The sequence below is a fragment of the Nannospalax galili genome, unplaced genomic scaffold (assembly GCF_000622305.1).
Source record: "Nannospalax galili isolate Female #2095 unplaced genomic scaffold, S.galili_v1.0 scaffold3, whole genome shotgun sequence".
Taxonomy (NCBI): Eukaryota; Metazoa; Chordata; class Mammalia; order Rodentia; family Spalacidae; genus Nannospalax; species Nannospalax galili.
Genome location: NW_008351466.1, coordinates 614,703 through 631,506, shown reverse-complemented (window position 1 = coordinate 631,506; position 16,804 = coordinate 614,703). Strand labels below are relative to the sequence as shown.

Sequence of the window (16,804 nt, the reverse complement as noted above, 5' to 3'; positions counted from 1 at the left end):
CAAATAGCCCTTTGACACCCAATGTTTATAGCTTCTTTTTTTAACATTAGCAAAGTTCTAAATTTTTATGTTAATCAATGGATCAATCTTTTTCTTTGGTAGAGAAAGTAAATTTTAAGTTCTGAAACTCTGTTAGTAAGCTTTTAAGGCATTGTGGGTTGCCTGGCTAACCTCCTGAAAGGGCCTCCTCCACACAGGGGCCTCTCCCAAGAGAGGGCCTCTAGCTGGGGTGTCATATTTCAACATTCTAAGAAAGAGGCTGCCTGGAGGGTCTATATTTAGAGTATGACGCCCCAGTGGGAACAGGTGGGTGCCTGGGGACTAACCCCTGCATATTTTGTCCCTGAGTTCTGGGATTATTTTGAGGGGTTTGTGAGGGTGGTGCAGTGAAGTCATTGGGGAAGACAGGGAGTGAAAAGGTCTCTTCCTCCTGGGGACTGCTCCGGGTTCTGTAAACTTTGCTCCTCCATCTGTGAGGGGGAAAGGGCACTGATGTCAGTGGCGTTGCAACAATTCTCAATAATCAGCAGACCCTCATCCCTATTGCCACTGGAAAATGCTGAACACTCACCACAGCTACGGGGCTATGGTGACATATAGTACAGGAAGTGCAGAACCCAGGGAGAACTCACCAGTATCAGGACAGGATGAAGATTCCACCTGCTAAGCCTTTCTATCCATGTGATAGCTATTGTTCCTTTTGTGGGTGTGATGAGAGTGATATTGAATCCAAAAACGCCCAGCCTTGGATGGAAAACAGGTTAACCTGTGGTCACTAGTTTGTAAGGTACTGGGTTCAAAGGAGTTCAGTCTTCATAAAAATCATCCAGGGCGGTCACCAAACAGGAGATGGTAAATCCAGCCAAAGCTTCAAAAATTTTCATTTCTTTTTGTCAAACTACCAAGATTAGAAATCTGAACATCTTTCCAAAGAATAATTTGTCGACTGCATTGAAAAAAGTGCTGGCTTTGTTTAGGAAAATTTTGTATTTAGGATGTCAGTAATTACATCTATTTTGAAAGGTATGAAAGTGTACAGCAACTAGAAACCCTTTTTAAAAGTGTCACAAAATTGTGTAAACGAATGGCTCTTTTGTTATTTTTACAGCCTGGATATTTTTTTATGGCGAATGAAAATGTCTTTACTACATTTCCCCAACTACAAAATAAATAATAAAATATTAACAGAAAAAAAGAATACATAAAAGAAAGTGAAGGCTCTACTTGCTCTGTTTTCCTCTTTCTCTAGTCAATTTGGTGTTGGAGTTACTGTACTAAGGGAAGGCAGGTTGTATAGAGAGCTTCTGGGAAGCACTGGCATTGTAGCCTAAGAGGAAAAGAATGGATTCCTCAAAGATGTAGAAAGGCTACACAGCCAAGGCCTGGGAGGGGGTGGGGGTACAGACCCTTCCTAGTAACGAGAGACCAGAAAACTCCAACCGCTAGATGGTGATGACACTTGTGGGCGCTCAGATTGGAGAGCTCCAGGATGAGTGACAGGGCGGGGCGCGCTGGGGCTCCGCGTACAGGCGCCAGGAGGGGGTTGCCTGTGCGTGCTGAAGGGGGTCCTGTTGACTGCCTTCCGACCGGTGGGGGGTTGTGAGGAGGAGGGCGAGCGATGACGCGCGGCCCTCACGTGACCCAGAGCTGCAGAGCGACGCAGCCTAGGGTGCAGTCGTCACTCGCGTCTGGCCACCAGCTCCCCGCTGCCCTGCGCGCGGCGGGCTGGCATCGGGCCCGAGCCGAGCCGAGCGGAGCCGAGCAGGTAAGCGCCCCGGGGCCCGTGCACGGCGGCCCGGCTGGAGGCGGCCCGTGGACCCGGTGGCGCTGCGGAAACGGACTGGGCAGGGGGCTGTCGATAGAGGCTCAAGTTCAAGGAGCATTTTCCCCTGATTCTCCCTAGCCCTCCAGCCCCGGGCTCAATCTGGGCAGGCTAACCCCGGGCTTTGACAGGGCGGTTGGTGGGGAGAGCATCTCAGGAGGGAAATAGAGATTAAGATGCCCATCGTCCCTGACTCTAATCACTGGCCGCCCGCACATGTCCACTGGCTTCCTGCTCCTTTCAGAGGAAGGGACGCGCCACGGTGGCGTTTGCACAGAAAATGGTGGGCCTGAGTGCTTGGACCGCGGGCTTGGTAGGGGTGGTGTCTCAGAGGAGGGGAGGGACGTTTGACAACCGGATTCCGGAAAGGAGAGTGTTGGGATCTGTGGCCTTGGTGCTGGTCAAAGCACTCAGTGCCTTTACTCTCTCCTTTCGGACAATAGTTCGGTGTGGCACTGTGGTGAGGCGAGGGAAAACCGAGACGGAGACAAGAGATCTGCAGAAGATCTATGGAGGTTAGTGCGAGCACCGACGTTGTGAATCGTTGAAGTTCTGCATGGATTCGATGACACAGCCACTTAGGCATTGTTATATTTGTGCGGTTAGTGCGAGCACCGACGTTGTGAATCGTTGAAGTTCTGCATGGATTCGACGACACAGCCACTTACGCATTGTTATATTTGTGTATATATATACATATATATTGTGTTTGTATGATTAGGATGTGGGGTGGGGCTAGCCTGGGACTTTACCTAAGCTTTGTTTTATCAGGCTTCAGACCTCTCATTTAAATTCTGTGGTGAATGCCAATAAAGACAGAAAACTTTTCTACAGATCCTTTTATTTGTGTGTTAGATAATACTGAGAAAATACGAATTATTGTGTAAAAGGTCGATACTATTGTTTGTTTGCTAGAGCCTTTGTGAGGGATGGGATAATGATCTGCAGAGGCAAAAGCCCTCCTCCACACCTGGTATCTTGTGCTTAGACTCCTAGAGATTGCTTTGAGGGAAAGCAGATGGCAGGCTAAATTCTAAAGTCATGGGATCTGAGGCCTCCACCTCTCCCGCCATACTCCAATTTTCCAGACAGTCATGTCTTCCTGACCATCTTGATAAAGGAAATGGTGGACTTTTGGGGGAAGATCTAGAATTCTACAGGTGGTTTTAAAATATTTTTTCTCCTTTTCTCCACATTTCCTTTTTCTCTCTCCCTTTTTTGTTCTACCTATTTCAGTGCTGGTAAAGCACTGGGCTATTTCGGTCTCTAAAATCCAGAAAGGCAGATCAGAGGGACACAAGTGCTAATGCTAGAATATCACAAGCACTCAGCACTCCCCCTCTCCTTTTTCTTTGTCTCTTCCTAGGTCTTCTCATGTGTTTGAAGTAGGGCTTTTTACTACTGGAAGCAAGGGAAAGAGGGAGAGACTGTCCTGGAACAATGGAGGTTGATATGAAGGTGGGTAGTGCCTGGGGATGACAAAAGGGTGGGCTGAGCAGATGACGGAAACTTGAAAGGGCTTCAGTGGATGGCACTTCTGTCTCTTACACATGGCTGCTTTCCACAGTGCTGCAGTGCTACCTGTTCATTTCCGTGCAGGAAATGGGAGGAATATTTGGGGGATGGTGGACTAGACTGTGACAGAGAAGACTCAAGATGGGATCGCAAGAAGGGACACATTGTTAAACTGGACCAGGGCTCTGGCAAGGCAGACTTTGGGGTCAGGAATTAGGGATCTTGTCTGTTCTACCGAGGGCACAGTCTCCATTGCCTCCTGTTTATTTCCTTGTCCATAGATCTGCCTGCATGTCTGCTTCAGAGCTTGAGATCACCAGAAGCAAAGGAACAAGGAGGAAATTATCTCTGATCAGTAGAGACTGGTAAGAGGGCAGGAACAGCCTGGGTATGCCGATAGTGTGGGTTAGTGGAGACCAGTGTGCATTCCATAAGGGACAGTCTGGAGGGTCTTTCACTGTTTTTCAAACTGTCTTTCTTGTTATTCCTAGTACTTACCCCAAATCCTCATCTTAATTTTGGTATATGGAAAAGAGGGTAACAATGCCTGAGGGACTGGGGTGAACTGAGGGGGTAAGTAGATAGCTTGCTAATAATATGACTATTTCATCAAGAGCAAACTCCATTCCTATTCCTTTGTCTGCCTTTCTCTAGGTCCAAAGATCTCATGAATCTGTATATCTACTTTAGGGTGCATCACCAAGCAAAAGAAGGAAAGAAGAGGAAATTTCCTTCAGTCATTACAGGTTGGTATAAAAGAGTGGGATCCTGTGGGAATGGGGATCAGGGTAGATCCCATAAAAATTTAGGTCTGAGAATTTCTGTGCTTCTTCCATTCATCACCAGTCCCCTGCCATCCTTGTCACCATTCATGTGGCATGTGAAAATGGCTGGGCATTGGGGAAGGCCAAAAGAAGATGAAATAAGGAATGAAAATTTTGCTAGTCGTTCCCCTTTCCCACTGAGCACGTGATTTCTACCTGTTCTTACTCCTCTTTGTACCTAGATAGATACATAATGCAGTAGAGTTGGAAGAGACATTTAAATTCATTTCCTTCTTCCACTTCTAGGTCTACCTCCATTGGCAGCTCTACTGGCCTTTAAGTGGTTAAAGACCGTTCCCCAGACATATCGCCCTCTTTCCTAGCCAGAGTGAGCCCTCCTGTACATTGTCCGTGCCTTCAGCAGGGGTGATTACATGGGCCGCGTTCAGGAGGTGGGCTGGGCAACTGCAGGACTGGTGATCTGGGCTGGCACCTGCTACTGCATTTACAGATTAACCAGGGGAAGTGTTCAGAGTGTGAGGAGACGTACCAGAAATGGGTCCAGAGTCAAGACAGAGACTATGGTTGAGGTACAGAACCAGACCGTGGCCACGAGTGAAGCCATGGCTGGAACAGAGTTTGAGACTAGAGCCAAGACTGAAGCAGAAACTGGAGAAAGAGGTGGGCCCATGGCTGAAGTAGACACCAAGGTCACTGTTTTAGCTAGACCCAATGTCAACTCTCAGGCCGAGGCAATGCTTGAGGAAGAGACAGAGACTCAATGTGAGACCAATTCAGTGGTGGAAACAATGTTCATGGCAGAGGCAGTTACTTTGACTGAAGCCAAAGCCAAGGAAGTGACCTTGAAAGAGGCAGTGACACAAACTGATGCTGAGGCTGGGGGAGCAGGCAAGAGAGAGGCAGTGACTCAGACCAAAGCTAAAGCTTGGGCAGTGGCTGACAGGGCAGAGGTCAAGAAAGAAGCAGTGACCCAGACCAAAACAGAAGCTCCTGTATTGGCTGAAAAAGAGACAGAGATTAACAGAGTAACAGTGACACAGAGTGAGGTCTTGGCAGTGACCAAGGAAGTGGTCAAGATTGGAACCATGAACAACACTGGAATTGTGGCTGAAGCCAACATAACAGCACTGGAGGACACCGTGAGTGTGACTAGGACTCAGTCTGAGGCTAGGCTTGGTGCCACAGTTGATGCTAAAGAAAATCCCAATGGCATGTCCATGATAGTGGCTGGAGTGGACATGAAGTCCTATGCACAGCCTCAGGCTGTAGCCCTGATCCAAACTGATGACATGCTTGGTGCTGGGGTTGAGGACAGTGGGAATCTTGAACCCATGCCTAATGCAGAGCCTGGGGTAGATACAAAGGCCTCTGCTCAGCCTCATATTGTTGCCAGCGTTCTGGCTGAAGCCATGCCAGAGGCAAGGAATGATGCTTGGGATAATATGAATGTCATTTGTAAGGCAGAAGCAGAGGCAGACATGAGAATTTGTGTAATACAACCTCAGAATGTGGCCATGACACAGGCCGAGGCAATGTCTGGTGCCAGGGTTGATGGCACGGAAAATTCCAATGCCATATCTAAGGCAGTGACTGGTGCTGACATAGGAACTGCTATCCAGGCACAAGATGTAAGTAGTGCACAGGATGAAGCCATGCCTGATGCCAGGGTTAAGGGTAGAGGTAATAGCACCGTCATGGCTAAAGCAGGGACCAGGGAAAACACACAGACCAACTTGCAGTCTGAGGCCTTGCCTGATACTGGGGATAAGACCAGAAGCAATCCCGCTGACATGGCTAACACAGAGGCTAATGCAGACATATTGTCCTATACTGACCCTCAGCCTGTGGCCAGTTGCCAGGGTGATGCCCTGCCCGATGGCAGAATCAAGGCTAAGGACAATGCTAATACTATGTCTAAGGAAAGTGCTCAGGCTACTGCCCAGAGCCAGTGTGAAGCCTTACCTAATAGTAAAGGTAAGGCTAGAGGCAAAGCCAAAGCCAAATGTAAGGCAGGGGCTGGGACAGATATGAAAACCTGCACACAGCCTCAAGCTGGGACCAAGACCCAAGCTGAGACCTTGTCTGATTCCAAGGCTGATGACAAGAGTGATCCTAATGCCATTTCTAGAACAGGGGCTAAGGCAGATCAGAAGGTCTGTGGTCAGCCCCAGGCTGTGGCCAATTGCCAGAATGAGGCTTTGTTTGGTACCAAGAATAAGGTCAAGGGCAATCCAAATGCTGTGCCTAAGGCAGAGGCTGAGACAGCTACAACAGGCTCTGCCCAGACCCCTGCTATGGCAAGTTCCCAGGGTGAGACCATGCCTGGTGCCAAGAATAAGGTCAAGGGTAATCGTAATGCTGTGCCTAAAGCAGGGGCTGGGCCAGATACAATGGGCTCTGCCCAGTCCCAGACTGTAGCTAATTCCCACAGTGAGGTCTTACCTGGTGCCAAGAATAAGGTTAAGAGCAATCCCAATGCTGTGCCTAAGGCAGAGGCTGGGGTGGGTGCCTGTTCCCAGTCTGTGGCCATTTCCCAGGGTATTGCCTTGACTGGTACCAAGACGAAGGTCAAAGGCAATTCCGCTGCTATGTCTAAACCAGAGTATGGGGCAGGTATAACGGCCTCTCCCCATGCCAAGGCTGGGGCTAATTCCCAGGGTGAGACCTTGCCTGGTGCCAAGAATAAGGTCAAGGGTAATCCCAATGCTGTGCCTAAGGCAGAAGCTGGGGCAGGTACAACAAACTCTGCTCAGCTCCAGGCTGTAGCCAGCTCCCAGGCTGAGGCCTTGCTTGGAGCCAGAAATAAGGTCAAGGGCAATTCCAGTTCTGTGCCTAAGGCAGAGGCTGGGGCAGGTACAATACTGGCTGTGGCTTCTTCCCAGGCTGAGACCTTGCTTGGTGCCAGGCATAAGGTCAGGGGCAATTCCAATGCTGTGCCTAAGGCAGAGGCTGGGGCAGGTGCAAAGGGCTCTGCCCAGTCCCAGTCTGTGGTCAGTTCCCAGAATCAGGCCTTGCTTGGTGCCAGGAATAAGGTCAGGGCCACTTCCAATGCTGTGCCTAAATCAGGGGCTAAAACAGGTACAAAGAGCTCTGCTCAACCCCGGGCTGTGGTCAGTTCCCAGAATGAAGCTTTGCTTGGGGCAAGGGACAAGGCTCTGTCCAGTTCTGAGGCAGAAGCCACAGGAGAAGGTGAAATGTATGCAAACCCTGAGGCAGGGGCTATACCCACTGAGACTCATGGTGGGGCAGGTGCTCAGGCTTATGAAAGGGCTCAGCCTAACATTCATGATTACTACTGGAATGGGATTGGTGTTGAGGATTGGATTGCTGCTGAGCGGTGGATCAAATTTAGGTTTCAGACCATGGATGGAGACTGGGAAAACAGTGTATCCTGGACTGATGAGGAGAATGCAGCCAGTGTTGGGACCTGGGGTGGGGCTAATGATAAAGCTGGCATTGTTAGTTCCTGGGCTGTAGCTTGTGATGAGACCAGCATTAAGTCCTGGACCGGGGCAAGGGCTGAGAATGAGGTTGCTCTTGGGTCCTGGGTAGGAGCTGGTGACCAGGCCAGTGGAGGACTCTGGGCAGGAGCTCAGGCTAGTGAGGGGGTCTGGGCTGGAGATAAGGCCAGTGGAGGTTCCTGGACTGGGACTGAGAACCAGATCAGTGCAGGCTCTTGGGTTGTCTCTGGGAACCAGGCCATTGCAGGGCCCTGGGCTGTGAGTCAGGTCAGTGATGGGACGTGGCCTACAGTACAGGCCAGTGGAGTGTCCTGGGTTGTGGACCAGGCTACAGGGGCCTGGACCGTGGCTGATAACCAGACTGGTGCAGTGTCTTGGACTGGAGCTGGGAACATAGTTAGTATTGGGTACTGGACTGGAGCTGTAGACCAGACCAATGCAGTGTCATGGACAGGGACTCCTGCTGAGCAGTCCGGTGCTGAGGCCAAGCCAAGATTTGAAGATCAAGCCAGTGAAAAGGCATCCTGGGCTGGTGCCAGTGGCCAGGCCAGTGGAGAGTCTAGGTTGGGACCTGAGGATCAGTCCAATGGAAGGTCTTGGGCTGACACTGCAGACCAACCCAGTGGGGGGTCCAGACTTGGAACTATAGACCCATCTAGTAGTGTGTCTTGGGCTGGCACCGGGGACCAGGCTGGTGGAGGACCAGCACAAGTCTCTACAGACCAAACCAGTGGTGGGTCCTGGACTGGGACTGCTGATCAGTCTGATGGTGGATCTAAGCCTGGTTTCGGGAATCAGACTAGTGATGAAGGGCCTTGGGCTGGAGCCAAGTCAGCACCTGAGGATCAGTCCACTGGGAGATCTTGGGCAGATTCTGGAGACCAAGTCAGTGGAGGGTTCTTGGTTGGAGCTTTGGACCAGTCCAACGGAGAGTCCCAGGCTGGGTCTGGGGAACTGGCTGCTGGTGGAGTTAATCCTGTGTTTGAAGATCAGGCCACTGGAGGAGGATGCTGGGCTGGTTCTGGGGACCAGTCTGGTGGAGAATCTAAGCAGGGGCCCAGGGACCCATCTAATGGAGAGTCCTGGCCTGGCACTGGGAGTCAGGCCAGTGGATGGTACTGCACTTACACTGGGGGTCAGGCCATTGGAGGAGGCTCTTGGGGTGGAGCTGGTGGTCTGATAGTTGGAGGGTCCAAGCCAGTGCATATGAGTCAGTCTAGTAGTGGGTCCTGGCTTGGCACTGGGACTCAGGTCAGTGGAGGGTCCTGGACTAATGATCCAGTTGGAGGAGGATTCTGGTTTGGTGCTGGAGACCAGACTAGTGGAGGGGCCAGGCCAGCAGTATCTGAGGATCAGTCTAGTGGAGGAGTTTCCTGGGGTGGGGCTGGTGGTCATGTCATTGGAGGGTCCAGAGCATGTCCCACTGTCCAGGCCAGTGGTGGGTCATGGACTGGAATTGGGAGTCAGGTCAGTGGAGGGTCCTGTGTTGGACCTGGGGATCAGGCTGGTGGCTGCTCTAAACCTGGATTTGAAGACCAGGCATGTAGAGGAAGCTCCTGGGTTGGTACTGGGGACCAGGCTAGTGGAGAATCCTGGCCTGGGTCTAGGTCTGGTAATGAGGCCAGTGGAGGAGCTACTTTGGAATCTCAGAACCAGGCCAGTGGAGGGTCCTGGGTTAGGTCTGAAGACCAGGCCAGTGGAAGATTCCTGGTCAGTGCTGAGGTGGAGGCCAATGAAGGATTCTGGTTTGGGCCTGGGAGTGAGGCCTTTATAGGGTCTTGGTGCTGGACAGAAGAGGCTACTATTTTGCCCATTACTGGTATTAAGGATGAGACTAGTACTGAATCCACATCAGGGACTGGAGAAGAGACCATCGTTAGCTCTGGGTTGGGAGATGAAAATAAGACTAGATCTGAAGAGGCAGCTTCTTTGAGCACATGTATTGAGGCTGAGGCTGAGGTTGAGACTGTGGCTGAGGGTGAGGCTAAAGTTGAAGGTGGAGCTGAGGCTGGGGCTAAGGCAGGGGCTGGGGCTGAGACTGAAGCTGGGGCTGAGACTGAGGCTGGGGCTGAGGCTGGGGCTGGGGCAGGGACTGAGATTGAGGCTGGGGCTGAGACTGGCACAGGGACTGAGATTGAGACTGGGGCTGGGGCTGAGACTGAAGCTGGGGGTGGGGCTGGGGTTGAGACTGAGGCTGTGGCTGAGGCTGAGGCTGAGACTGGGGCTGAGGCTGGGCCTGAGACTGAGGCCAAGGATGGAACTGGAGTGGAGACAGGGGCTGAGCCTGAAGCCAGAGTGGGGTTTTGGTCCTGGGATGGAGATGCAGCCACTAAAGGGTCTAGGCTTGTGACTGAGGCTGAGACTGGGGTTGAAGTTGGGGCAGAGGCTGGAGCTGAATCTGGGGCTGAGGCCACAGCAGGGTTTTGGTTCTGGGATGGAGATGCAGCCGCTAAAGAGTCTAGGCTTGGGACTGAGGTTGAGGCTGAGACTGAGACTGAGGCTGGAGCTGGAGTTGAGGCAGGGCCTGGAGCTGGAGCTGGAGTTGAGGCAGGGCCTGGAGCTAGAGCTGAACCTGGGGTAGAGAGCAGAGTGGGATTTTGGCCCTGGGATGGAGATGCTGCCACTAAAGGGTCTAGTATTGGGGCTGAGGTTGAGACCGAGACTGGATTTGGGGCTGAGGCTGCAGCTGCAAATGAGAGCAGAATGGGGTTTTGGCTCTGGGATGGAGATGCAGCCACAAAAGGGTCCAGGATTGGGGCTGGGGCTGAAGCTGAGGCTGAAGTTGGGGCAGGGGCTGGGGCTGAAGACAGAATTGGATTTTGGTCCTGGGATGGAGAGGAAGCCACTAAAAGGTCCAGGCTTGGGGCTGAGGCTGAAACTGGGGCAGGAGATGAGGCTGGAGCTGAGGCCAGAATGGAGTTTTGGTCCTGGGATGGAGATGCTGTCACTAAAAGGTCTAACCTTGGGACTGAGACTGGGGCTGAGGCTGCAGTTGGGACAACAGCTGGGGCTGGAGCTGAGGCCAGAATGGAGTTTTGGTCCTGGGATGGAGATGCAGTTACTAAAGGATCAAGGGTTGGGGATGAGGCTGAAACTGGGACAGAAGATGAGGCTGGAGTTGGGGCAGGCGCTAAGGCTGGGACTGAAGCTGGGGCTGAGGCAGGAATGGGGTTTTGGGCCTGGGATGGAGATGTAGCCACTAAAGGATCTAGGATTGAGACCGAGGTTGGGGCTGGGGCTGGGGCTGGGGTTGAAGTCGGGGCACAGGCTGGACCTGAATCTGGAGCTGAGTCCACAATGGGGTTTTGGTTCTGGAATGGAGATGCAACCACTAAAGAGTCTAGGCTTGGGGTTGAAGCTGAAGCTGGGGCTGGAGTTGGGGCAGAGGCTGGAGCTGAAGCTGGGGCTGAGGCCACAATGGGGTTTTGGTCCTGGAATGGAGATACAACCACTAAAGGGTCTAGGCTTGGGGCTGAGGAAGGGACTGGATTAAGGACTTGGACTTTTTCTACTGATATAGATGATGATGATGATGATGATGAGCTTAGTAGAGGATCCAGCCCTGGTATTGAAGAGATTAGTCTAAAATCCTTGTTTTGGGCTGAGAATGAGAATAATAATGACCTCAGCTCCAAGAGTGAAAAAGATGGCAACTTTGAGTCCGGGGAAGAGGATAAGGCCAATGCTAAAGTTAAGTTTGATGCTGCTGATGGAGTTGACATAAGGTCTTGGTTATGCACTGGTAACGAAAACAGAAGTGAGGACAACTCTACATCTAAGGCTAAAGCCAAAAAAGGAGCAGAGTCAAGAGGCACATATCCATCCATGGTCCCTGGGGCAGGAATGGGGCTATGGGATGGAGCCATTATTTGTTCAGAAACAAAGTTTCTGCGCCAATCAGGCTTTCTAGGCGAAGATGAGTTCCGAATACAGATCGTGACTGGGGACAAAATTCGGCCCTGGACTTGCCGCTGTAAAGAAGAAGCTAATATAGATCCACAAGATCTAGAAAAACTCATTTGCATGATCGAGATGACGGAAGATCCTTCTGTTCATGAAATAGCCACCAATGCTCTGTATAACAGTGCTGATTATCCTTATCCTCGTGAAATTGTTCGGAATGTAGGTGGAATCTCAGTTATCGAAAGCTTATTGAATAATCCCTACCCCAGTGTCAGGCAGAAGGCTTTAAATGCACTGAATAACATCTCAGTAGCTGCTGAAAACCATAGGACGGTTAAAACATATTTAAATCAAGTATGTGAAGATACTGTCACCTATCCCTTAAATTCAAATGTTCAGGTGGCTGGACTAAGATTGATAAGGCATCTGACTATTACTAGTGAATATCAGCATATGGTTACCAACTATATTTCTGAATTTCTCCGTTTGTTAGCTGCGGGAAGTGGAGAAACTAAAGACCATGTTTTGGGAATGCTTGTGAATTTCTCTAAAAATCCATCCATGACAAAAGACTTGCTCATTGCCAATGCACCAACTGCACTGATTAACATTTTTAGCAAGAAGGAGACAAAAGAGAACATCCTTAATGCTCTTTTGCTATTTGAAAATATAAACCGCCATTTTAAAAAAAGAGCAAAAGCATTTCCCCAAGACAAGTTCAGTAAAAATTCTCTTTATTTCTTATTTCAACGACCTAAAGCCTGTGCCAAGAAACTTCGAGCCTTAGCAGCAGAATGCAGTGACCCAGAGGTGAAAGAAAGAGTTGAGGTATTAATAAATAAACTCTGATCAGCTAAATGTTCCCAAACGAATTGGAGTAACACTTTGGTTTTACATCCTAGAAGTGATGTGCATTGTAAATTGCAACACAACTGTGAAACTGATGTTGCCTATGATGGTCTATAGCTGGACAATTTTATGAATACCAAATTAATTCAAACTTGTTCTGGAAATACGTGTGTCAATTTTTATCTTGTCTGGATTGAGATATTTTTAGTATGCTTCATGAGCAGAAACTGAACCGATTTCTTCATAAGTAAGGTAATCTTTGGTCCTTTGTGTGGACTTATGTTTATACATTTGAGACTTTATTTTTATGTCATCAATAAAGTTGTGTGTTTTAAGAAGGAAAAATGAGTCATTGTCTTCATCCTTGGGTTTATGATCTTGTTAGGAAAACAAGACATATGGAAATAAAATCAGGAGTCTTTTGGTCAGAGGCAAATCAGTGAGTAAAGGCAACAGAAACTGCCGTGTGCACTGTACTCCAGCACATGTTTCACAGAGAAGGGGACTTTTAAGTAAGCTGAGCTTGAAGAATATGATACAAAAGGTCAGAAAGCCATTTGGGCAGGGAAGATGGGTGGAAGAAAGGGAAGGAGGTGGGAGTCCAGTCCCAGAGAGGAAGCTTGGGCAATCTGGGTGGAAAAGCTTCAGAAGGGGCATAAGAGGAGACAGAGTTGGGAAGCTGGCATGAATCCTGTCCATGGAGCAACACTGACTGTTAATCTATGGTTTCTGAATAGTATGCCTATCTGTGAGAGACAGCAAGAACTTTCATGACCAGAGGATGAAAGGAAAATGATATGGTTGATTTGTTTAGGGTGGGTCCAATTTGGAATGAGGATAGGACTGGTGACTAAGAGAAACATCAGCTAGGAAGTTACCACCATAGTCTAGGCAAGAGGTGATAAATGGGCTGGAGGGATGACTCATCAGCTAAGAGCACTGACTACTCTTGCAGAGGACTCTTGTTCAGTTCCCAGCACCCACATGCCAACTAACAATAGTCAGTAACTCCAGTTCCAAGGGATCTGACACCCTCTTCTGGGGCATTGCACACATGGGTGTACTTACATCCATGCAAGCAAAACACTCATGCCCATAAAATAAGGATAAATATATTTTTTTTAAAAAAAAGAAGTGTTAAGCTAGGCGTGGTGGTGCATGCGTCTAGTCCCATAGGATGGAAGTAAGAATGTCCCCTCCTTCTTTTGTCACAGAATCTTCCGCAGCCCTTGGATTCACTATATAGTTCAGGCTGGACTTGAACCCATGGTAATCTTCTTATCTCCGTCTCCCAGATGTTGAGATTGCTGGCCTGAGCCACCATGCTTGGGGTCAGAAACCCTTGTACTGAGAAGGTGCTCCAACCTATTCTGGAGACATATAAAGAGGACCAATTTTACCTTAGGATTGTGGGATCCCTGGGAACATATCTTCTTTTATGACCAACTTTGGTGTCTATAGAAGTGAATAAGAGAATTGCTGTTCTGGAATAATTTTAGAAAATCATTGCAGAGAGTCATTTTAAGTACTGCTATCAAGATTTCTTTTGTAAGGTCGGTTGGGGTGGGGTTTCAATGGAACCATCAAGAGTGATGTTGGGGTCAATGGAAGATGCATTTCTCTCTTACCTCAGAACGTTGGCAAGGGTACATGTATGTGTGTGTGGAGGGGTGGTGAGGGATGTTCAAATTCTGTGGCTGGGAGCATACAAGGTATGCTATTGGGCATTTAGGTCCTTATCTGCTGCCTTAGTTTCCCTGTGTTTACAAAGAAACTAAGAAAAAATTAGTGAAGGAAAGTGGATTTATTTGCAGTGGGAGTCTTTCAATTTCTAGAAAACCATGACACAAAGTCCAGAATATATACAAATTTAGCTCTGAGACAGTTTAACTGGTCCTTTTGTGAGGTCGCAATTTGCCTCCATTGTCTCTCTTCTCAGCAAGTGCCCTCCATTTTTTCAGGGTGAAGGGACGTGCACATCTCTCTTTAAAATTTGTTATATTTCTGTTCCACCTGAACTCCAGCTCATTCTCTTTAGCATGCAATCATGGTGACAGGTATGATGTTCATTGACTCATATGTTTCAAAGCCTTTAAAGTGTTCATGCCATATCTTTTTTCTTTTTTGTCTTTTCTTTTTTACACTTTATTTTTTGTATGGGGGTGGGTGTCACAGCGCACATGCAGAGGTCAAAGGACAACTTGGGGAAGTGAGTTCTGTTTTTCCACTGGGTGGGCTCTGGGGATTGAACTCAGGCTGTTAGGTTTAGCGGCAAGTGTCTTTGCCTATTGGGACATCTCACTAGCCCTGTGAACACCCTTGGGACATCTCACTAGCCCTTTGTACACCCTTGGGACATCTCACTAGCCCTGTGTATGCCCTTGGGACATCTCACCAGCTCTGTGTATGCCCTTGGATATGGTAATTCCACTTGTAGAAATCCGTCTTTAAGAACTAATCAAATAGCAGGCATCTATAAAGTTGTCTATCTTCAGATTGTTTCGAAGGGTGAAAAAGCATAAAGTCAGTCATTTAAAATGTTAGTAGACATCTACCTTTCCTACAGAAAATTCAGTTTGCACTCTTAAGAGGAAAACAAACTAAAAGAATATATAATGTTTTTTTTTATGAAGAAAGAGTATGTATTTAAAATATCTCTAAGGGGTTGGGGAAGTGACTCAGTAAAGTGCTTGCTATGTAACCATGAGGACTTGATTTTAGCTCTAAAAAATTTATTTTTTATTCATGTGTATGAGTATTTTGCCTGCATGTATATAAGTACACCACATGTGTTCAGTGCCCTCAGAAGCCAGAAGAGACTGTTGGATCCTTTGGAACTAGAATTATAGATAGTTGTTAGATGCCATGTGGATGCTGGGAATTGGACCTGAATCCTTTGCAAGAGCAGCCAAGTACTTTTTATTTTTTGATTTTTATAAGTTGAAGTTTTAAGATATTTAAACAAAATCCATTATTTTAATAAAAAAATTGAAAATAAGAGACAATGATTTCTGTTTACAGGTCAGGAGCTTGAAAATTTTAATTCTATACCTCACAATAAAAACCTGTACAAATTGAAAGGAAAAAGCACTCTTACTTCATAAAAGTAGTGACTCCGTGTGGAGAAATGCTTCTAAAATAGTGCTTAGATAAGCCAACACCTAGAGTCACAGCTTAGCACATCAACTGCTTAATAAGGGAAGATGCCCACTGCTGGAGATAGAATCAAAGTTATTCTAATGAAAAGAACTACACATTAGAGAGCAGATTTAAGAAGTCTCCTGGGAAATTCAAAGACACCAGGGGACAGAAGGACTCCAACAAGGGAGACATTTAGGCAACAATCCCTACAGCATCGGAAATGGCAACACATTGCAATGCACAGCCCCAAAATAGTTACATCTTTAAGGTAAAGGTTTACTTGGCTCAATTAACGTATGTAAACATGTTCTTCTAAAGATCAACCCATTCTAGAAGGGAAAATACTTTAAAAGAAAATGGTTGGAAGTGATAAACCATGAACAGCATGCATAGACAATTCAGGTACGGTTGGCAGGCATTTTGGAATTTGAATATTGGGAATTCAAAATAATTCGGCTCTTAATGGAAAAGCAGACATATGAGTGCTGAGGGATGAAACAAGGAGACAGACAGATGGGACTCTTGTGAAACACGCAAAAGGAACGGAAACATTTCAGTTTGTTCTATTTTTAGAAATGATAGAGAACATTGCCAAAAAAAATTTTCATAAATTAGTAAAAACTGATCAACACCCGAGAGGTCTAATAAAACAAAAAAACAATCACTCTATTTCATCAATGTAAGGGAAATCTTCATTACTTATTCCAGGGAAGATACTTTTCATACAGTAGAATTTGTATTCATAGAGTATTACGCAAAATTTAAAACAGCTCTAAGCAAAAGAATACTTAACAAATTCTGCAAACAGGAAACCTCAATTGGCAGCCAAGTGCTTTTAACCAATGCTCGATCTCTCCAGACCCAGGACCTGAGTTTTGATCTTCAGCACTTAATGTAAAAAACCAGGTGCTGTGGCACTTCCCTGTAATCCTAGTGCTGGGGAGGCAGAGACCGGATGATCTCTGGGGCTGTTTGGCCAGCTGATCTAGCAAATCAGTGAACTCCAGGTTCAGTGAGTGCCTGAAAAAAACAAAGCGGAGACGCAATAGAGGAAGAGGCCCAAGTTGACCTCTGGCCTCTATGTGCATATGAACTTTCACACATGTACATACACATAAATCTTTAAATATAAACTGGTACATACTTTGAGAACATTAATAGTTTTCTATTGGTGTTAGATTGATGGGAGATTTTTATCTTTTTTAAAAAATATTTATTTTATTTTATGTGTATGACTCTATGCCTGCATGTTTATATGTGTACCACATGACTGCCTGGTGCATGAGGAGGCCAGAAGAGGATGTCAGATCCCCTGAACTGGAGTTACA

General features: G+C 47.6%; 1 protein-coding gene across 1 annotated transcript; it reads left to right on the top strand.

Annotated features, from left to right (window-relative positions):
• Positions 1-1,525: 1,525 nt before the first annotated feature.
• Armcx4 (armadillo repeat containing X-linked 4) lies at positions 1,526-12,680 on the top strand. Its single transcript, XM_008848323.3, has 6 exons — positions 1,526-1,765; positions 2,266-2,337; positions 3,189-3,280; positions 3,619-3,702; positions 3,992-4,083; positions 4,408-12,680. Exon 6 carries the CDS (start codon positions 4,536-4,538, stop codon positions 12,333-12,335), a length of 7,800 nt encoding a protein of 2,599 aa, XP_008846545.1. The 5' UTR covers positions 1,526-1,765; positions 2,266-2,337; positions 3,189-3,280; positions 3,619-3,702; positions 3,992-4,083; positions 4,408-4,535; the 3' UTR covers positions 12,336-12,680.
• The last annotated feature ends 4,124 nt before the right edge of the window (positions 12,681-16,804 follow it).